At 38.1% G+C, this 22,403-nt stretch overlaps 1 protein-coding gene across 1 annotated transcript in view; it reads left to right on the top strand.

Annotated features, from left to right (window-relative positions):
* Window positions 1-22,403, top strand: part of SPDL1 (spindle apparatus coiled-coil protein 1) — a 33,317-nt gene that overhangs the window by 5,457 nt on the left and 5,457 nt on the right. The window contains exons 2-10 of the mRNA XM_015814112.2: window positions 1,328-1,504; window positions 2,405-2,599; window positions 2,836-2,985; window positions 4,615-4,713; window positions 5,700-5,810; window positions 6,712-6,852; window positions 7,936-8,045; window positions 9,846-10,033; window positions 13,343-13,640. Coding sequence (XP_015669598.2) covers window positions 1,328-1,504; window positions 2,405-2,599; window positions 2,836-2,985; window positions 4,615-4,713; window positions 5,700-5,810; window positions 6,712-6,852; window positions 7,936-8,045; window positions 9,846-10,033; window positions 13,343-13,640 — 1,469 coding nt within the window. The remainder of the gene's footprint in view (window positions 1-1,327; window positions 1,505-2,404; window positions 2,600-2,835; window positions 2,986-4,614; window positions 4,714-5,699; window positions 5,811-6,711; window positions 6,853-7,935; window positions 8,046-9,845; window positions 10,034-13,342; window positions 13,641-22,403) is intronic.

Here is a 22,403-nt window from a genome sequence, read left to right as displayed (position 1 = left end):
TTTGCTTAATAGTGGAAATTATAGTCTCAGTTGTGGTCATATGTTGAGGACTACCTTTATATAGAAAGCATTCTGCATATTTCCCTTGCTAACAGTGCAATGACTGCATATTTCCCTTGCTAACAGTTCCAATGACTGTGCAAATAATTAAATTTACAATTAGAATATACAGATGGTTCTTGACTTACAATGGATATTCTGGTCCCAGTTGTGGCTGTAAGCTTTTGTGGTCATAAATTAAGTCACCACATTTGTGACCATTTTTAGAATTGTCATTAAACAAATCACATGATTGTTAAGCAATTCCAGCTACCCCAATGAGCATTTTTTGCCAAAAACCAGCAAAAGAAATGTCACAAATAGCAATCACATCATCACAGGATGTTGTAACCCAGTGGTTCTCAACCTGTGGGTCGGGACCCCATTTGGGGTCAATCGACCATTTCACGGGGATCACCAAGCAAGGCTGTCCGCCATTTTTTTTGTCCGCCATTTTTTCCCCCTTTTCCGGCGGGTGCCTTACCTCCCTTGGGCTGGGCCAGCTGGTGGTCGGCCTGCTCCATCTCTGCCGCTTGCCAGCTACGCCTCGGCCAGCGCAGGGGGCGGAACCACGCATGCGCGGCACTCCCGGGCAGGGAAAGTCCTCGACTTACGACCGGTTTAGTCCTCGACTTACGACCGGTTTAGTCCTCGACTTACGACCGGTTGGGGTCGCGGCATTAAAAAGGTTGAGAACCACTGCTGTAACCGGTCACAAATGTGAGCTAATTGCCAAATGCCCAAATTACAATCGTGTAACTGAAGGGATGGTATAATAACAACAACTTTATTGTCACTTTGAATGTACACCAATTGGCATATAGCCCTCAAATTAGCTTGTATTCAATGGTTTGTAATGGTTGTAAGTGCAAAACAATTTGTAACTGACTTTTTCCAAGGCTGTGGTAAATGAATGGTTATAAGTCAACAACTACCTTTACCATCATGAAGAAAAACATTGCTATCCTATATGATCAGCATCTCTAAATGTAAATTGTGAATGATTTCCCAACTATTAGTATAACCAACCTATTAATATGATTCATTATACGAATGATTGAATATTCATTGGATTTTCCCCATGAGCAAGGAGGTAGAATTTAAACTTTCCCCCTGTGCTGATCCAGTTTCATGCATCTAGACCTTCTCCTTTGATGCAGTTAAGAAATGTGCGCAAAAGAAATGTGCAATTTTTTAGTCTTTGCCAGGGTCAACACTTTTTGATTGCCCCTGTGCTTCTATAGCAGATGTCTTTCTTTGTTATAACTCCAGGATACTTCTTTTTCAGAATTTTGAACAAGAAAAATATACTCTCCAGAGAGAAGTAGAACTGAAGAATCGAATGTTGGGAAGTTTAAATCTTGAATGTGAGGCTCTTAAGCAGCAGCAAAATGTACAGCTGGATGCAATGCGTAAGCAATTGGAAACATTACACAGGCAAGAAATAAAGGAGCTTAAAAATAAGGTGCATTATACAAAGAATAAGATGAATATGTTGTTTTCTAGTCATTACTCCCTTCTAATAATGCTAAAACTGTCTTTAAAATGTTCTGGACTTAATACATCTATTGAGAAATCAATTCTGAATTGGAGTATTTTTCTGCAATGCTAAATTATTACTGTGTATTAATTTGGATTATATGCAGCTTGATAGGATAGCAAGGAAAGCTTTGGGGGTAGCTGGGAATGTGTTTGTGTGAGTCTGTGTGTGTGTGTGTGAGAGAGAGAGAGCGAGAGAGAGCACATGAGTGCACATATAACTTATGTTTTCCATTTTTAAAATCCTGCTTTAGAGCAGAAAGGAGGGGTGGGATTGAACCTATTGCTTCAAACTACAATCAGTGTTTCTCAACGTTGACAATTTTAAGGCATGTGGACTTCAACTCCCAGAATTCCACAGCCAGCATTGCTGGCTGTGGAATTCTGGGAGTTGAAGTCCACATGCCTTAAAATTGTCAACATTGAGAAACACTGAATGGTGTGTTTAAAAGCCTAAGGGAGATGGGCACTCTAGAAACATAAAATGTAATAAACAAACAAACAAACACCACCCAACTGCATGCTTGTTTTTTCAGCCTTCTTCCTTAGGGAATGTGGTAGGAAATTCTGGCAAGTACAGTGCTGTCTTTTTAAAAACATTGCTTTATTTTATAAATACAGTGATTTGTACCAGCAAGGCTAGTACAAAAAAAAATGTTGACCTTAGTTAATATATGCTTTCTTAAGTTTTAGAATGGAATAAAAATGAAGTATACAGTAGAGCAATAGTTAGTGAGAATATGCTGGTAAATTTGAAGAGGCATGTGTATAAGTAAAAGTTAAATGTAAAAGTTATTTTCCCCTTTGGAAAACCATTGTTTTATAGGTTGAAAAATTAAAATCAGAGTTAGATGAAGTGTTACTTAGTGAGAAACAACTGAAGCATAAAGTGGATCATCTGAAAGATGTGATTGCTTCAAAATCAGAAGAACTACACATAATGTCAGAACGTGTACAAGAAACTATGTCTTCAGAAGTGCTCAATCTTCAGCTCGAACTTCTCTCCCTTGATGGAGAAAAGGTATGCCTCAGATTCATTCTGAAACTCTTACGTGTCCTGTAAGTTTATACATAATTTGCAGATAACAATTCTTCCTGTTGGCTTCTGATCTATAGTTGATCATGTTTAAATATCATGGAAAGTAATTGAAATTAAATGTTGTGCATCGGGCTGTTGCTCCTATAATTGTTTACATGACAAAAAATATACAGTAAGTGCTAGTTAAATAATTCACATGTTTATTAATTTTGTGACAGACAGATCTTGAGGACAAGTTACATGATCTGCAATTCAGTAAAGAACAGCTGGAACTTGGAAATAAAAATTTGATGAATCGAGTGGCTCAGCTTGAAAAAGAGAAAGAAGAGAGAGAAAAAGATCTTGTTTCATTTTGCAATTCATTAGAGGTGTTGTGTTATGTTGATATTTATAATTACAAAAGGATCTTGTGCTATATAGTGAGGAATTTAATAAAGGGTTGCTTGTTTAAATAGACTTTTTTTCAAATTATGTTAGAAGTTTGAATAAAACAATAAAACATAATAAAAACTAAGTGAGAAAAAAAACATTCAAAAAAAATTACAATACCCTCCCCTCAAGAAAGCTTGTTTGTTCAAATAGAATTGATTTACTGAAATTCCTTGGGCTGTGTTCAGGATTCTATAATATAAATATTTTTAGCAATGAGAAGTAAATTGGCTTTGCTGGATTTGTTTCCTTTACAGATTTCACCTGAGAGGACATATGCTTAGCTATTAATTTATTTTGTTAGGGATATATTTGTTTGAATCTGGAGAGGATATGTTAAGCCAATCCTCTACTTGATTTTTGTCCTTCCAGGTGGTTTTAAGCATCAAAAGTTATTCTCTAGATCTATTATTCTAAACAATTACTGGACTGCCTTAAATTATCATTTTTTTTCTAAGACTAGTCGGTGATAAAATTTGTGCTTTCTAATATACAATATTAGTGATATATATGTCACTTTCATATTACTACAAGCAAAAATAGAAGGACTTAACTGTAGTTGTCAGAAGCTGAGCAAAACTAGAATGAGATTTGTTTATTAAAAAGAACAAATTTAGGTTGCTTATAGGAAAGTTAGAACTTTATTACAAATGTTACAAAGTCATATCCTTAGGTACATCTAAGTTTCACACTCCACCTAGTATTTTATTTGGATTCTTTTAGTTGTTTTAAAATATATGTTTGCTAGTGTAGGACAAAGCAAAATCATAACTTGGAGGATTACATCCTTTTTAGAAGAATGTTTCTGCACCTACCCTGATCTTGTCTTGGGAAGTAAAATGATAGGCAGCAACAGTCCAGCACTGCCTCCTTGCTCTGAAAAAGGATTAAAATAAGTTGAAGCATAAGACAGCAGCCTGGGAAGGTATCAGAGAGCAACCTTAGCAGATTGCTAAGCAGATTGCTTCTAGACACTTTTTTTTTATGGAGCTGTGGTGATGCAATAGATAGAATGCAGTATTGCGGGCTAACTCTGCCCACTGCAGACCAATCCTGACCGGCTCAAAGTTGACTCAGCCTTCTGAGGTTGGTAAATGAGGACCCAGATTGTTGGGGGCAATATGCTGACTATAAATCATTTAGAGAGAGCTGTAAAGCACCGTGAAGCAGTATATAAGTCTTAGTGCTAGTGCTATTACTATTTATATCATGCCTTTATTATTTTTACAAATAACTCCAGGCGGTGAACATATCCAACACTCTCTTCCTCCTATTTTCCCCACAGCAACAACCCTGTGAGGTGGGTTGGGCTGAGAGAGAGTGACTGGCCCAAAGTCACCCAGCTGGCTTTCATGGCTAATACAGAACTTGAACTCATGGTCTCTTACTTTCTAGCCAGGTGCCATAACCACTAGATCAAACTGTCTGTAGTTGATGTTTTGGACATGTAATACCATTATCATGTGTTTTTGAAATTTTGAATATTACAAGCCCCAATTGAATTGGAGAGTTGTGTTGATAAGATGCATTTAGTTTGGGTAAATTAACAATGTTTGATTCAAATTCAGGAAGCACGTGAAATGAACCGAGATCTTCAAGTTCAGCTTGACCATGCGCTACAGCAGGCCTTGGATTTTCCCAGTCAAGGCAATTCTCTATTTGCTGAGGTACGGATTTTCATAAAAGTATATATTACTTTCAACAAAGCCATTTTTAGTTTCAAAACCTCCTTATATTTAGTCACTTCTCAATTCTCTTGAATTATTTCTTCATTAGAGCAATCTGAATAAGCATTTTAACCAAAGTCTTAATACATTTGTAGTAAGTTATTACATGTTTGGAAAAAATATACTAGGCTGGCTGGGGGATTCTGGGAGTTGAAGTCCATACATCTTAAAATTGCCAAGGTTGAGCAACACTGCTCTAGATTCAGTAACAAAAATTTCTCAGTCCAATTATTCATTAGTAAATTTGGCTAGGAACTAAGCATGTGAAATTCCCCTTCCTGATATCCTCCAGTTGTGTTCAAGGCTAGATTAAATGCTCAAAAACTGTGATAATTATCACAGGTTGGAAGGTTTTTTTTTGTTGCTTTAGGACAATATTTTATTCAAAACAATTTAGCTATATAAATGCATGTAGCAGAGCAACAGTAGCACACAACCTATCTAAATATATCAGTTTAAGCAGGCAATAGCTCTTTTTGAGTACCTTTTTCTTCAGTCCTGAAACTTACCTATGTGAGTTGCTATAAAACTACAAATAGACTCTTGCTAGGAGCAGCTTATAACTGACAAATGTTTACAGAATCCAAATATATAGGAACTTGCTTAATTTTTAAGATGCTAATCCCTGTAGTGGTAACAGGAATGATTAAGTAACCTCACAGATTCTTTCAAACTTCTGGAAATAGTTGTGTTTGGCAATTATTTTTAAAATAAGTTGGTAATTGTCTGGAAGCTACATAGCTTTGATTTGAGAAATGATATGACAACATTATTAACTTTCATTATTTACCTTTCTAAGCATCTTATATGATAATTTCTCTTATACTGTGTTTATAGCTTTCCTGAGGGACTATATAATTTGCTATAAATATTAAATGCTTTATACTGTGAACCAATTTTAAGTGGGGTTTTTTTTTTTGCCATAGGTAGAGGACCGCAGAGTAGAAATGGAGCGTCAACTAATTAGCATTAAAGTAAAATATCAGTTATTACAAAAACAGCATAATTTCACCAGAGAACAGCTACAAAGAGTCAAGGTATGGTTAATTTAAAATTTATTTTGTTAGAGGAAAAAAAATATTTAGATCATTTACGCTGGAATTTTATTATTTCTAATAGCTAAGCATTTCTGTTTTATAATGACTAGATAGAATGGAGCTGGAAGGGACCTTGGAGGTCTTCTAGTCCAGCCCCCTGCTCAAGCAGGAGGACCTATACCATCTCAGACAAGGGACTGTCTAGACTCTAGCCTCTTCTTAAAAATCTCCAGTGATGGAGCACCCACAATTTCTGGAGGCAAGCTGTTCCACTGGTTAATTGTCGTCACTGTCAGGAAGTTTCTCCTTACGGAATTGAGATATAGCTATGGAATTAAGATAGCCATGTTTAGGTAACAAAGCTGTATCATCTGTGTAATATTAATGTCACTTGCTATGTAAATACTATTTTTCTAGAAACAAGTTGCCTTCTATCTCAAATTATTTTTTAATCCCCGAAACAAAAAACACTTCTTTAATCATGACTTCTTTAATCAAAGCACTTCATTAATCATGACTCAGCAAAATGTGTCATTTACTTCCTGGCACAAATATCCACACTATACTCGGTGGGGAATTCTGGGAGTTGAAAACTACATAACTTAAAGTTGCCAAGGTTGAGAAATGCTGATCCATTTTGTTTCTGGTGTAGAAAAAAAATGTTGTATTGGTATGAAATATTAGGAAGATTTTAACTTTGGTTGTTGTGAAAACTATAGCTATTCTTAGTTAGAAAGTTTGCCAGAGTACTCATGCTTGATATTTTTAGCTAGTATTTTCAGTACAAATGGATACTTACAAGACCTGGTGTTAAATCTCATAGAACTGACTGTTAGCTGAATATATTTATAAGAAAATGTTTGTAATTTAAAAAATGACCAAAATCTGGTTTGATTTGTAGCTGCAGATGGCTACACTTCTAAGAATAAAAGGTTCACAAGGAGAGCATGACCAGTTGGAACGTTTACAAAGCATGCTTCAACAAAAGAATGGTGAAATAGAAGAACTGCTCATGAAACTGAAACAATTAGAAAAATCAATGGTAGGTACATGACTAAATTATCAAATCCTTTACTGGCAGTTGGTGAAGGAATGGTCTAGAACTGGACTAGAAAACATTACATAGAATAAGCCCATGCAGCAAACAGACTCATGAAATCATAGAGAGAGACTTAACCATAAATGTGTAACTGAGACAATAGATCTCCTGGATAAGAATTTATGCAGAAAATAACGGGGGGGGGGCATCTCTCTCTGACACACAGGTATTAGTGGGGAGTATTCCAAGTGAGGGGCCTCAGGCAGATAGGTGATAGCAGCAAGAACTATCAAATCATATACCCAAGGCAAGAGGCACAAGCAAAGTGTTTAAACCCAGAGCGTTTCAGGAAAGGAGAGTGTGAGAGACCTCCCCAATGCCTCATGGATATTCAGTGGCAAAATGACTAAATAACTCTGTGATTTCTGTTTCTCAGCTTATGGTGTGATTTTTAAGAATGGAATAGGAGCAATTTGCTTTAGAGAGGCCCAAAAGTGGGATAAAAATGAAATGTGACCACACTTCTTCCAATGATATCGAAGAATGACTTTTGGTGGTTTTTACCCCAAGCTTTGTTCATCATGGTGGTAGATGATACTGAAAGACTTGAAGAATTCCGTTACTGAGGAATAGTACCCACAATAGTGTGCTCTATCTATCTCAGTTCCAGGAAATACAATAAAGAAGAGAAGTGGTTTTACAACTTTGCATTTATATAAAGATAAGCTTTCATATTCAATGAGCAACCCATTGTGGGATAAGAACCCAAGATAGCTATTTTTCCCTGGTTGTATTTTCTAGGCTGATTTCAAGAAGCATAAAAGCAATAAAATACCAATAGAGATACCTATTTGGCGTGTAAGTTGTTCGATAATTTTCCTATATAAGATAGCTGAATTTATATATTCCCTTATACAGTCATATTTTTATCTCAAGGTATATAGCATAATTTTGTTACAGTTGAATGGGATGATTTTTCTTCAAAAATATTCTTACTTGTTGCCATACCTTTTTGCCACTAACAGATAACTGAAATTACCAGAGGCCAATATTAGTTTTAATTTTTTTAAATAATTGTTTACCCAGAAGGTATCTGAGAACTCAAGAGAGCTGAAACCGTTTAAAGCCTCAGAAGATGCTGAATTTGAAAATGGCTATTATGTTGATTTGCTTCAAATGAAACTTGAAAATTCAGAGTGAGTCTTGTGAATTCTAATTGTGAAAATTGACAGCCTGATTGAGCCATGGCATATTCATTTGGATTAGAGTATTAGTTCCTTCTTCTCTAAATGCTAAATTGTTAGGATTTCTTTTTATTCTTTTTTTTACTTTCTTGATTTAAATGTCCATTGCTAAAGTTAACTATTAACTATTTTAGTAAAATAAGCCTTGGTTACATACTGTCAGCATTTTAAATTGAAACCAAGTAATACTACGGAACATATTGTGTGAAATCAGCCACCATTGTTTATAAGTGGTGATTTATGGTATAGCATGTTGTGTGAATTTAGCAAGAACATAATACATTAGGATCTGTATTCAGTCTTAGTATCTTAGATGAATCAGCTAGGGTAACACAGTAAGACACAGTTCGTTGAATAAGCTATAATGGCTGAGCACAATATCGGTTTCAAACAAAAGAACCGAGTTCATCTGTAGGTAGTTCTCAACTTACATTACAAGAAACTCTTCTCTCCCCCCTCCCCCCCCAAAAGTACTTACTATGTGATTCCAAGTGATCCTGGTCGTCACATGATACATTTTGAGTATTCAGCAACCTGCTCGCATTTACAATTTTCAGTGTCCTGGGGTAACATGGCTACAATTTATGATTTTTTTTAATGGAAACCGGCATTTACTTCTGGTTTCTGGAAAAAGCTCCCATTGGGGACAATGGGTTTGCTTGATAACTGTGACACTTGCTTAATGACCATGGTGATTTGCTTAATGACTGTTGCCAAAAAATTAAGTCAGTCACTTGATGTTTAACACCAGCACTATTACCGCAATTTCAGGTTCAATTACAGTCATAAGTTTTAGACTACCTATAATATGCTAAATTAAACAAATATCTTGCTTAGTCTGCTGTATATGAAATTAATAACCATGTGCAAATCTTCTATCTGGAAGAGTGCATTAGAAGAGTACAAGCAGCACAAAAAGTCATTTCTCTTCTTTATCTTTCCACTGATTCAACTTCGAGATGATGAAAAAATAAATAAGAAAAAAAACAGCTTACTTGCATGCAACAAAAGAGATGGTACTTTGAATATGAGTAGATATTTTAGAAGCCAAAAACCCAATACCTTTTGGAATATTAACACGAGTTCAGAAGTCTACCATACACAGTAGAGTTAGGTCGAGAGAAAGGCAGTCACTGATTTTCCCTATCTGAAGGTGAACCCAAAGCTGAGCCTCCCTGATCTTAGTCCAACACCTTAATCATACATTATGTTGGCCATTTTCAAAATTCTTAATGTTACTTTATGAATCAGGCTTGATATTTTTAGTGAGTAAAGTTGTGCTTTTCCTTCAATTTTGTCTTTTTTTTCCTGTACTCTATCCCAGGGGTCCCCAGCCCCCAGTCTGTGGACCAGTACCAGGCCGCAGCATGTCAGCAACCGGGCCACACAAACAAGCAAAACCCCATCCACGGGATGCAGGCAGCACACAAAACCATGCCCCTTCTGGTCCGCAGAGAAACCTCTCTCCATGTAACCAGTCCCTGGTGCCCAAAAGGGACCTCTGCTCTATCCTATAAGCAACAAATTTCTACTGGCTCAAAAAGCTATTACTGTTTCTGTACTGAGAGCACCATAAATCTTTTTGAATGGTTTTGCTGCTAATTTTAGTTCACATTCTACACATTTTTAATCCTTATGCAGTGTTCATGTGAGGATTAAGTGAAAAAGATGAAAGGAATTGAGACCTGCAATATGGATATTGACTTTATGCAGTTGTATGTTTTCTAATACTTTTTGTTTCCTTTTTGTTAGTAAGGAGAAAGAAAATTTGAAGAATGAATTGTCTTTACAGCGGATGAAAGCTTTATTTGAAAGTCAGCGAGTCTTAGAGATGGAGCGAAAGCTTTTTGTAACTGAAAAGCAACTTGACACTTGTCAAAGTGAGAACATAAATTTGCGTGTGCTGCTAGAGGAACTGAAAATCAAATATGAACCAGAAGGTAATTATCCCTGCTCCCTAGTAAATCACTACTTTCATTCATATATTGCCTTTTAGTGTGGGAACTGGCCGAGGTTCTTGAAGGCTTTTAGAGTTATACATTCACTGCATAGTCTCAATTGGGAATTGCTTAGTATTGTTTGTGCATAGCTGAGAATTCAGAAGCCTGGGAGAGACCTTGGAACAATTTAGGTTATTCATTGAGGCAAATAGGCATAGAACAGGCTGCACAATCTCTTCTGTTTTCTTACAATGGAGAAGTGTATCTTGAAAATGTATTACTTCTTCGTTTTGTTTAGGGACACAGCAGATTCTCAGTTTAGCTCCAGTTTGTGAAATGTTGTTGAGAGCTATGCTGCATTTTCATTCTTTTATTTTTCCCTTTATTACTTTCCCAACAACTGGAATCCTGTAGAAAGTCCAGTGTTGTAATTCCACATTTTAGGGGACCTCGTTGAAACAAAGGAGGAATATTACTGTGGTTCAGACCACTAGCACTTTTAGAAAGCAAAGACCCCTGCCAGGGTACATCTCCTTTTTCTCTAGTAGCAATCAACTTTATTTGTATAGGGAAAGTCATCTGTGAGTTATGCACTAGTTCAAGCTGCAGTTGCACTGACTTTATGTTCTTCCAAGTAATAGACAATACAGACCCCAACATGAATGTTTTAATATTATTTTATTGCACCTGGAGTTCTGGATGTGGACACCATACGTTGCCAAGCTCCTTTCATTCACTACCCCTTGTTCTTCCTGCCACCTAAAGAAGAATACACACTTGATCCATGTAGCTGGTTCTTCTAGTTCTTCTTATTAATGGACCCCTGGTGCCCCAACAAAGGGCCCATTATGTAGGAGGGATAGTCAACAGGTTGTTAGCATAAGTAACTCAGTGTAATCTTCACTTGAGTTTCTGTCCTTTAGGAGGGAAGAAGAGGAAATGTCAATAATTGACGAAGCAAACCAATTTACACATGAGCCAGAGTGTTGCAAAAACAGATTTCCCCAGGCAATTGAAAAACGTTTATAAGATATTTTTTTTCAACACACGCAAAGGAAGAAGCAGTTTCTTGATAATATGTCATTAAAAATTATAAAGTCTGTAATGCAGAGGACTCTGACACAGAGTCTTCATACCTCAGATTGTAGTAATTTTCCCTTGATAAATTGAGAGGCTAACTGTTCCAGGTTCTCTTGTATATTCAGACTTCAGAGCTATTTATTTATTTTATTAGATTTAAAGGTAGCTTGACAAGAATGACTCTGGGTAGCTTATGCTTTAAAAAAAATAACAGCTAAAAGTTACAAGCACTGAGGAATGCAGAGTAGGCAATAAATTCTCACTATGGAGAATTTTCAGTCTTTTTGGCCAAAATCTGAGGGTTCTGGTGAGATTACTAACTCACAGTTTTCCATGGAGACCTTCCCATGCAGAGGCCTGAACAAACAGATAATTCAGAGAGTTCCATCATTCAGAAGGATTGTTCTTCTGAATCTTAGGAGTGGCCGGTTCAGGTTTTATCCTATAGTTGCTTCTACCTTCCTGAGGGTAGTAGCAGAAGAACCTGTCAGGCCGTGTAGCTGACTGCAATAAGAAGCTAATAAATCACCAAAGAGAAGGCCTCATTTCCTTCTCCTTTTATTCTTTCCAATCTGGTTGAATGTTGGGAGTCACATAAATGTGTTTAAAACTCGGTTGGTATGTCTCTCCATACAACTCTTCCAAAATAGAATGGAATGGCGTTAAACCCAGGGATTGGGGGGGGGGGGAGTTGGCTCCCCACAAAAAAGATCAAGTTCAAAAATGGTGTGGATCTAGTTGGGGCTGTAGAGAGAGAAAAAAAATCCTGTAGTGCATTGTGGGACAGACAAACTGGCAGCATCTGAAATTGTTGGCAGCTGCTCCATTCTAAGCCTGTCTTCCTCTTCTTTCCCAGACGGAAATTTGTATTAAGGATTACAATGAATTCCAGAAGCCATGCTCTGCATGCTTTTCCTACCATGTTATTCTTGCTAACCCCAATGAATATTGGAAAGAAATCAGATATACAATTTTGAGATTCTGCTCATCCATCAGGGGGATAATGCTCTAAAAACTGAACAGAACGAGGCCAACTTTTGTGTTTTCTAAATAAGACAGAAAAAAGAGATCAAGATATACTTTTTATTAACCAGTAAACACATGAAGAATTTTAAGATGTGAGATGCCGGTGGTATGTTGTAAGGAAGGAATGTATGTTCAAAGAAGTGAAAATGATACAGACTATGGTTCAGCCCACATTGTTACACAAGTGAGAATTGGGTGTTGAGAAGGAAAATCGTTACCTTCAACAGAAGCTCTTATTGGAGGTCAGAATCAGGACCTGTGCAACGGAGGTGCTTTCAGAGGATCTGTTTTGGAGGGTTTGAATAAACACCTGTAGACTCTTGCTGTACGTGTGAGAGGGGGAACAAGGCAGCACAATAACTTAAGTTATTCAGTGTTGATTAAAAAGAATAAAATGTGCATATTAGTCATCTTGGAAGCAGAATATGGGCACAGAATATGGGCACAGGCTAAAGGTCATGACATATCTGGAGTAAAAGATAGATTTATTAAGAGACACATGAGGATAGAAAAGCCTTGCTTCCACCTAATCTACAAATTGAAGAGAGGAAAGCACAACAAAAGAAGGAAAAATGAAGACTCTTAAACATTGAGACCTACTTAACTAGCTATAGGCCATGTGAGGAAATTCAATCCAGAAGTAAATAGGATTGAATCACAAAATATATGAGAAAGAGGGAATAGGTTGAGATGATTGAGAAAGTGGTGATTGGATGGAGTTAATGGGTAAGAAGTTAAAGAACGAGAAGCAATATTTTATTGTATGGGTATGGTGAAAATAAGGACAGTAAGCAGGGCAAAAAAAGGCATGGTGTGGTGTAGTGACTGGAGTTATGGAAACTATTTAATTAGATTTCTTGTTTTTAAGCTTCTACCTTTACATTCCTTTCCTTACTACTACTTTCTCTTTTTCTGCACTTTGCATAATATTACTTATTCTAAAAGAGAATAACACAATTGGTGAACAAACAAATGAATGAGCTCTTATAAATATAATCATCTTAGGGAATGCTTTAATGAGATTAGTGACTCATTGTGAAAACTCTTCTAATAAGAATCTTGTGTGCAATTTTCTCCCTATCAATTGTTAAGTTTGTGAAATGGTATGTCACTAAGGAGTAAAGATGTATGCCCACAAAGATCCCCTATATAAATTGTGTTCTAAAGAACTAATCTGATTTAATTTTGCATTCTCTTTCCTAGAATTAATTGGAGAACTGATCAGCCTCCAGAAGGATGCAAGAAATGGGTCTTCAGACAGCTTCAATATCAGTAATTCTTTGTGTGAATCTTCTTGTTTGCCATTTCAAAACAAGGAAGAAACAAAAGAAGCTAAGGCTGATCTCAAAACTACACTTCAAATTAAGTCAATGAATGTTGTTCCTCTTCCACCAATAGAACAAAGAGGAAAGAAGACTGTGAAAATTGAGGAGAAAGACTTTGACAGAACAGCTATGAATAAGAAAATTGGGAATGATGCAGGATTGCTTCAGACCACCAGGTCAGTGTCTACTAATATCTATGTGCAAGACAATCAACACAGACCTGCATCTCTGTTTTTTCGCTGCATGCATTATGCTATACATTTCTTCATCTACTTTCTCAGTATTGCATGCAGTGTGCTACCCCAGCTCCATTTGCCTAGTCTGAAATTCTCAACATTCTTTAAAAAGGCAAAATAATAGAAAATGGAAAGGACTCTTATGGACTTCAGTATTCCTTACTGTTTTAAACCTTTTTTCTTAAAAAAAAATCACCTTAATGTAGTGCCCATGTTAGATTTCATTTGCATTAGCTATTGTACCATCCTGTCATTTCAAAGTTAATGTGTATTCTAGTTCAGGATGGAAATCTGACCCACAGCTTTTTCATATTGACTCGATAATGTTAACCTTTAGAGATTTTTTTCTTTATGAATGAATGAATGAATGATGCATTAAGACTGTAAAATATATGTAATATGTGAAAGTAGAGATGCGATTAAAGCAGTGGTGGAACATGATAGCTATCTGAACATCTGGATGTATAACCTGGTAATGAGAGCTTTTGTATAATTGACAAGGCATTTAAGATTTCTTTATGGCTCTAAAATGCTTTCAGAAGAGGTACTCTGGAAAACATTTGGGCAATAACAAGCAGCTCCTTTTGACCAATTGTGCCTCTTTCCAGATCCACATAATTATGTGTAGCTGTTCTATGAGTTTGAAATCATGTGAATTTGGGAAGAGGCTAGGCTGCTTTAAAGGCTTGTAGAAAGGTATTTCATATATGTTTCTTGCATTCTAAAGCACTTATAAGGATTTGTATTACTCAGCAACTACCGTGTTACCCCGAAAGTAAGGCCTATCCCGAAAATAAGCCCTAGTTTTGTGGCGAGGCACACACCTAAAAATCAAGCTGGGGTGGGGGTGTGGATTTGCCCCACACGCCCCGTCTCTCCTCACCTGCCCACTTCTTCTGAGGCGTCTTCTGCAGCCAGGCCTGCATTTCTCAGTCACAGGCCTTTCCGGAAAGCCTATGCAGCCAAGACCTATGCAGCTGTGGACCGGGCTATGGACTGAATCCATAGCTCGGTACTCGGCTGCATAGGCCTTCCCGAAAGGTCTGACTGCAAAATGCAGACCAGAATGCAGCTGCAGAATGAAACTGCTCCTTTGGCCCCAGCAAAAGTGGACCTGCTGGGCGAGGCTGTCGGTGCCCGAAGTGAGTAAGACAACCCCCCAAAATAAGACCTGGTGCCTCTTGGAGGCAAAAAAAAAAAAAAAAGACCCGGTCTTATTTTTCAGGGAAACACGGTATGAGCAATTAAGCATATGTTCATATGCTCTACTTCCAGATTAGCATCATACCCTCATAATCATGCAATAGCTTACTGGACAATGAGTTTTCATAGGTTCTGCCTCTGTTGTGATATATTTGGAAATACTTTGGAGGATTCTGCAGTGTGAATGCAAGAGCTTCATGGTAGTTACTCATTGGTTGCCAGTTACCATTGGCTAGCATTTTCATTTTGTCCTAACTCCTTGGCTCCTTGGCTATATTGTTGAGATGGCAATACAGTGGTGTTATGTTACCTTTTTGCTGTGTGGTTGTCTTTAAAACTGGTCATAATAACCAGACTGCTTGCTTTTATGTCATCAAGAAAATGGAGGATGCTAATATTGGCCAGCTAGACTGTCTTTTTATTTTATTTGGCTTTTTAAATTTTAAAATTTAAATGAAGGTGGGTGGGAGTGAGAACAACTGCAAGGCTTTTGAAAATATGTGAGCAGGATAACATCATTCCCAGTATCTTTGGAGATGTTATTGCCAACCTAGCAATGGAATTCAGCAATTCAGGCAGGAAAGTTGCTGAGAAGCAGAGAGAGTAAAAAAAAACAGCAGCAATCCCTACTGTTCCCGTAAACCCAATTTCAACCAGAGCACCTCATAGCTGAAGACAAATAGGTATAGACAGCAGCACAAAATAAACTTGTTGATCAATTGTTCTGTCACTTGTAAACCTTTTTTATTTTTTGGTAATTTTTATTAAATATTTTAAAAGAATAAACAATTCCAATTTTGAAAGAGAAGAGTATGGGAAGTAAACTAATAAGTACAAGAAGTACAAAGGAAAAAATAGAGAAGAGAAAGAAAAAAAGACAGGATAATGTTATAAACAAATGGCCTCCAATCTTAACAGCAATTACAAATACATTTATATTTTACCTTCTCTTTCTAAGACTGCAACATAATTTCCTTTTTTCCATTCTCTATCCTTTCTAATCATCAAATCCTTAAAGCACAAGTTCATTTTCTTTTATTTTTCAGCAAAAAGTCCATAAGAGGCTTCCAGTTAGTAATAAATATAGTTTTTGTCCTCTCTCTAATCAGACAAGTTAATTTTGCCATCTCTGCTAATTCTCTCATCTTTACCATTTATTCCTCCATCATGGGTATTTCAGAATCTTTCCATTTTTAGCATATAATCTTGCAGCAGTTATATATAAAAACAGCCTGCCATAGCTCTTTTCTAGTTGTCTATCCGTTTGTCCCAACAAGATTTCTGCTTTCAATTGAATCTATTACTTTTTAAAATTATTTGTATCACTTTACATATTTGAAGCCAACATTTTCTAGCTTTTGTGCTAGAAATGATAAAATGACCAGCCATGATAAAATGACCTTTCATGTTTTCCACATTTCCAACATAAATTTGCAGTATCTTTATACATTTTAGATATTTTTTTGGAGTCATGTACCAGTGGCACATTATTTTATAATGTCACTTAAATTATAATATAACTTTCAGTTACATATTTTCCCATTGTTCTATCTATATATTGATAGAGCCAGTTTGGTCTAATGTTTAAGGCTCTAGGCCAGAAAGCGAGCTCAGGTGAGTTCATGAAAGCCAACTGGGTGACCTTTGGCCAGTCACTCTCTCTCAGCCCAATCCACAGGGTTGCTTTGGGGAAAATAGGAGGAAGGTGTGTTGGATACGTTCATCACCTTGAGTTATTTATGAAAATAATAAAGGCAGGATATAAATAAAGGAATAAATAAAATAATAAATATTGTCCAAAGTTCTTTGCTCACTTTATCATACTCTTCTACTTGTTCTTCCATTTAAAATTTCAATGAAAGTTTATACACTTTAGTAATTAAATGTTCATCTTTTGTACATAGTTTGATTTCAAATGCTATCTTGTGCTGCTAAATTCCAAATGTAATATTATCTACCTTAAACATTAACTCTGTATACAAAAACCATTGAAAACCAAACCTCTTGGTTGTCAATTTATCTCTTAATTTCATCTTACAATTGTTTTGTCACTTCTAAACTTTACTGAATGGAATTCCCTTTACTAGAATTGTCTGTCAGTAGTTGGTTCTTTGAGTTCTTTTAAGGTCATATTGTGTCATCACTGATGCCATCTAGTAATGTAGGTTTTTTTCCCCACTATCTCTTTTTCACTTTCCAGGTGCCAGGATATTGTCCAATGGTTATAGATTTCACTTTATGTGACCAAAATATTTAAACTAGCTTCGTTATTTGTGCTACCCTATCTACCGATGAACTATTTGTTCTTTCAATCTAAAGTACTCGTAGCAATTTTCTCCAACACTACCATTGAAAGGCATTAATTTTTCTTCAGCATTTCTAGTGTTCTAGTTTTCAGAGCTATTTGTGACAACTGGGAAAATAATAGTTTTGACAATATATACCCTTGTTGCCATCCTATCTCTGCACCTCAGTATTTTGTATAAAGTTGTCTTAGATTTTCTTTCAAGTAACAGGCATTTTTGTTTCACTAAGTCTCCGTATCTGAATGCTTGAATCTGAAAACATGAAGATATCAACAGCTTATCCATCCATTTATGTATGTTGGCATTGCCTTTTAATATATTCTATTTTTAAATAAATGATAGCAGAAACTGTTTTTTACTAACTTCTTTCACTTGTAACAAGAAAATACTTGATTTTTCCTTCTTCCAGCCACAACCATTTCTGTGGCTGTTGATGTTTCTTCCAACACTTTTAATTCTACTTCTAGCCTATCAGTTCTTTGAATATGTGTTAAAGAAGGTAGCACTGTGCAAAATTAATTTTGAACAATGTAAATTGCACCATATTTTACTAACTGTTGCTCATTAGTAATCATGCAAGTTAAGCAGTAAGCAGAAGAGCTGGCCTGGGCAAACCTATCTTATTAAGGACTATCCTCAATTTGTTGTGGTCTACACAGTCAAAAGTTTTGGGGTAATCCGTAAAGGAAAGTTTTTACATTTCTTGCTGATAACTTAGCTCTTTCCATGGTCTATTGGACGTTAGTAATGTGATCTTGGGTGCCTCTGCTTTTTTTGAATCTAGCTTACACATCCAACACTTCCTTTTCATGTGTTGTTGAAGACTAGATTGTGAAATCTTAACTCTCGAGTGCAGTTGTGAGGTAATCTGAGCATTCTTTAGAAGTGTTGTTTGATTTTTGGAATATAAATTGATATTTTCCAATCCCTTGGCTACTCAAACCCTGCAACTTTGTTGTTAGCAATAGGGCTCATTTAACTTCATTAGCCAGAACCTCTGGCTTAGTTTAGTGTTCATATGCATCAGCAAGTTTTGGAACACCTTTTGTATAGTGCTATAGGTTGTCCTCGACTTGGGACTGTTCATTCAGTCATAAGTCAAGGTGCTGAACGTAGTTACTATCCCTGCTCAAAAGTTATGGCTACTGCAGCACCCCCACGGCCACATGATCAAAATTTTGGCGAACGAGAAGAGCTTGCTGGTGTTGGAATGCTGGCTTTGTACTAAAAGTGCCTTCACTTTCTTCTAAGAACCTGCTCAGTCGTTTTATATAAAAGTTGACTTCTATGTGTTAAAAACATAGAGCAGATTCTTAGAGGAGATCAGCTTCATTGGAAGCTTTTGGCCTTTCATGGAGGGCAGAGGTTGTTTCATGCCTCTCTGTGGAGACTTCCAGGGCATTTGGTGCTTGCTGGGCACAGCACCATTCATTAAAAACTATTTTTTTTCTTTCATTGGATAATCATATACAGTTTTATTGAGGATTAAACACATTATAATGTCCGTACAATAAAAAATAAATAATCTAGTTTTGCTGATGAACACTTATCAATCAGTTACTGATACTGTATGTGCCACTATCAAAAATATTGCTACCATATCAGCTGCAGTGGACTGTTGGTCTACAAATAAAATAAACAAAAATTCATTTACATGGCCTGGAAAGTTTCCCCACAGAGCATAGTAAGTTTATTTCATAGAGCCATATAATTTACAGTATAGCAGTTATTTGCTATATTATATATATGTGCTGTCAGATCAGCAACTAATCACAATCACAATCATTCAAATATTAACATATAATGAAACACTAAAATATCTGCAGTAGTAAATTTAAGAAAATACCCAAAGCACTATTCATAGATGGTGCAATAATTTGTTGGCTGTAGATACTGATTCAAGCTAAAATCACAAAATCTAATATGGTTGGGGTGATATTCAACTCATTTTGCTATTTTTAGGGCTTTTAAAAGAATCCTGACTTTTTTTTGGGGGGGGGGTTGATTAATTGAGAAAGCCACACTTGATGTGTTGTTTTTACTGCCTGTTTGTGACTAGAGTATTTATAATAAGTTAAACTTATTATAAATACTCTTATTGCTTGACTCTTGCATGAAATCGAATCATGTTTAAAGCAATCCTTCACAAAATCAGTGTGTTGCTATGGTGCTTGCTAAGCTTTACAAACCAATATTGAGCTTTTAACAATGAAGAGGGCATTCTAGTATAGTATGACTTAAAGCTTTATATGGGGAATCCATGCTAAGCTGCCTATACTCATTAAAAGATGCAGGTCCTCAAGGACAGGGGTCCCCAACCTATGGTCCGCAGCCCACTACTGGGCCGTCGGCTGTTGGCCACTGGGCCACATGAGTGGCTGGTCAGTGCTCAACTGCCGCACTCGCGCTAGCATCGCGGCGACGTGTGGGCGCTAGCGTCACCACAAGTGCACTCCTCCACACGTGCTAGCGTTGCTGTGAGTGCAACATCCCCACTCGTGCTAGCATCGTGGCATTGCCCGGGTGCTAGTGTTGCCAGAGCATTGTGCAGGCGCTTGTGGCCTTGTTTGCGTTGTGCACGCAATCATTGCCCCGTTCGTGTATATGCTCGTGTCCCTGTTCATATGGGCACTTGTTCACGTGCGTAATAGCACCTCCACCCCTCCGCGCCTGGGCTGTCAACCCGGAAAGGTTGGGGACTGCTACTCAAGGATAGGAAATAATATTTCAATCTGGGAATGATTAAGCATCAACCATCCATCTTTGTCACTGTTGAAAAACCAGGCTGATGACTAATGACCGGCTACCTGCTCCAAAGCAGAACAAGGTGCCAATGTATTGGGTAAATTATCTGTCACTCTGCAAATAGCAAGGTAGTCCAAAGATGTCAGATGTGGCATATACTATCATACCAGTGATGGTTTGGATGAGTGTTATTCAGTATGGTAGAAAACTTGGCTTCCAGCACCTCTCTTAGTTCTTGCCTCTAGCCTCATGATCTTCCTAACTAGCATTTTTAATCAGGATGTTGTAATCTTCCTGTATCACTAATATAGGGAGGAATACTGAGCATTCAGTATTCTATCTGATGATTTGGACAGAGTGTAACTGGTTCTAAGTGAATGATAGAAATGTGTTTGCTTTGGGCAGTCAAGTTCAGGTCCATACCTGTCAGTAATTTCTTGGGGTGATATTTGTTGTTCACATCTGAATGCTGATTTGGTGAAGCTGCCTGAGTTCTTAATTTGGGCCTCCTGTTCCTTAATAATCCTTCAGTCCTTAAGAGAGGACTACTAGCTTGCTGTCTACAGTTGGCTGAAGGATATCGGTGAATAATGTCCCTGAGACACCATTTTATCTGAGTCCCATTTAGCTACTCAGTGACTCCTTTGAGATATCTAGGCATTGCCTTATAACCTGGGAAGACCCATTAGAAATTATTACATGTAATTTCTTCTCCCCCCCCCCCATGGGAAGTAGCAGAATAACAGAACTGGAAGGGACCTAGAAGTTATTCTATTACAACCCTCTGCCCAATCAGGAGATTGTATACCATTCCTGACATGGCTGTCCAATCTCTTCTTAAAAACCTTCAGCAATGGCGCACCCACAAGCTGTTCTGAAGGCAAGCGATGCCTGAAAGATATTCCAATGGAGGGTCTTTCTTGCAATTAGACACCAAGATAATTGATGGATTAAGTACAAGAAGAGAAGAACTTGCATACTAATCAATTTTATCATCTTTAGATGCTGCAGCTTCTAATTATCCCTTTCCCCCTTCCCAATTCCCAGTTACTAACTATGCAGCAATAACCCTGAAAAGGTCATGACTGATGGGAAGGAATAAAGTCACAAAATTACTGAGCAGAATAGAGCAACTTATTTTTCATTCAATGAAATGATTTTTTATTTAGTTAAATATAAATAGATATTTCTATTTTGAGTCATAACATAAGCAGTAATTCTACAGTATATAGAAAATTATCTTAATGTGTTGTAGAGGCACTGATTCTGTTTGGAGATCTACTCTAGAATTAACCTACGTTTAAGATTATTGAATGTTTATATTATAGGGCTGTAATTATGAAAAGATTTAGGTTTTTTTAAAAATGTAAATACCATCCATTTTGCTATGTGAATAGAACAGTGGGGTTAAGTCAACATTATGGCATGTATCCTTTTAAAGAATATGGGCAGAGGGGAGCCTCGGAGGCCCCCGAAGGTCCGGAGACCCGTCCCCAGGTAGATTTCTCCCCGGTGAGTTCCCCGGGACTGGATTTTGGAATGCGAGGTGACGCGGGGACGGGGAGCCGATCGGGGAGCTGTTTTGTCGGCCTTCCCGGTCTTTCCGTCTTTCCGTCCCTCGGTGCCCTCGCTGGCGGTTTCTCTAGTGACCCTCTGGGTGGACCGCTCGGCCTTAGAGGCATCTTTGGCGGACGCGGTGGCCCGGGCGGCCTTTTCTGGGCGGCCCCTGTGGCCTCGGAGGCATCTTTGGCTGCCTCTTTCGGCCTCGGAGACATCTTCGGCGACCTCGGAGGTCTTTCCAGCGGTCCTCTCGGACTTGATGGCCTCTTCGGTGGCCTCGGCGGCCTCTTTAAGAACTTTGCCAGCGGCCCCGATGGCCCCTCCAACGGCCCCTTCAGCAACCATTTCGGCTCTTCCGGCGGCCTTCGGACGGCTTTTTCAGCAGCCCCGGTGGCCTGGTGGCCCTTCCAGCGGCCCTTTCGGTGGTCTTTGGGCCTCGGCCGTTTCGGCGGCCGCGATGGCCTTGGCGGCCTGTTTAGCGGCCTCTTTGAGGGCCTTTTCGGCCGTTCCGGTTTCGGCGGCTTTGGTAGCTTCTTCGGTGGCCTTTTGGCGGCTTTGGAGCCTTTCCAGCGGCTCTGGCGACCTCAGCGGCCTTTCCAGCGGCCTCGGCCGGGTGAGGATTTGGGGCCTGGATTTGGACTTGGCCCGCCCCGGCCTAGAGGACCCGGCCTGGAGGACTTGAGGACTATTTCTCGAGGTCTGTTTCCTTGGCCCTGGTTTAGAAGACCTGAGGACTGCCAAACAACACCTTCCCTTCTGTGCCATGGACTCCCTTTGCTGACCTATGTACCTTAAGACGGTCCTGCTGGCCCTGCGCGACTCACCCCTCGCGCAGGCCTGGCCCAGTAACATCTCTAGGGCCTACCTCGAGGATGGGGTGTGGAACCCC

The sequence above is a fragment of the Protobothrops mucrosquamatus genome, unplaced genomic scaffold, assembly GCF_001527695.2.
Source record: "Protobothrops mucrosquamatus isolate PMUCROS unplaced genomic scaffold, P.Mucros_1.0 scaffold219, whole genome shotgun sequence".
Lineage (NCBI taxonomy): Eukaryota > Metazoa > Chordata > Lepidosauria > Squamata > Viperidae > Protobothrops > Protobothrops mucrosquamatus.
The sequence above is the reverse complement of the archived record's forward strand: the minus strand, read 5'-3'. Positions and strand labels throughout refer to the sequence as shown.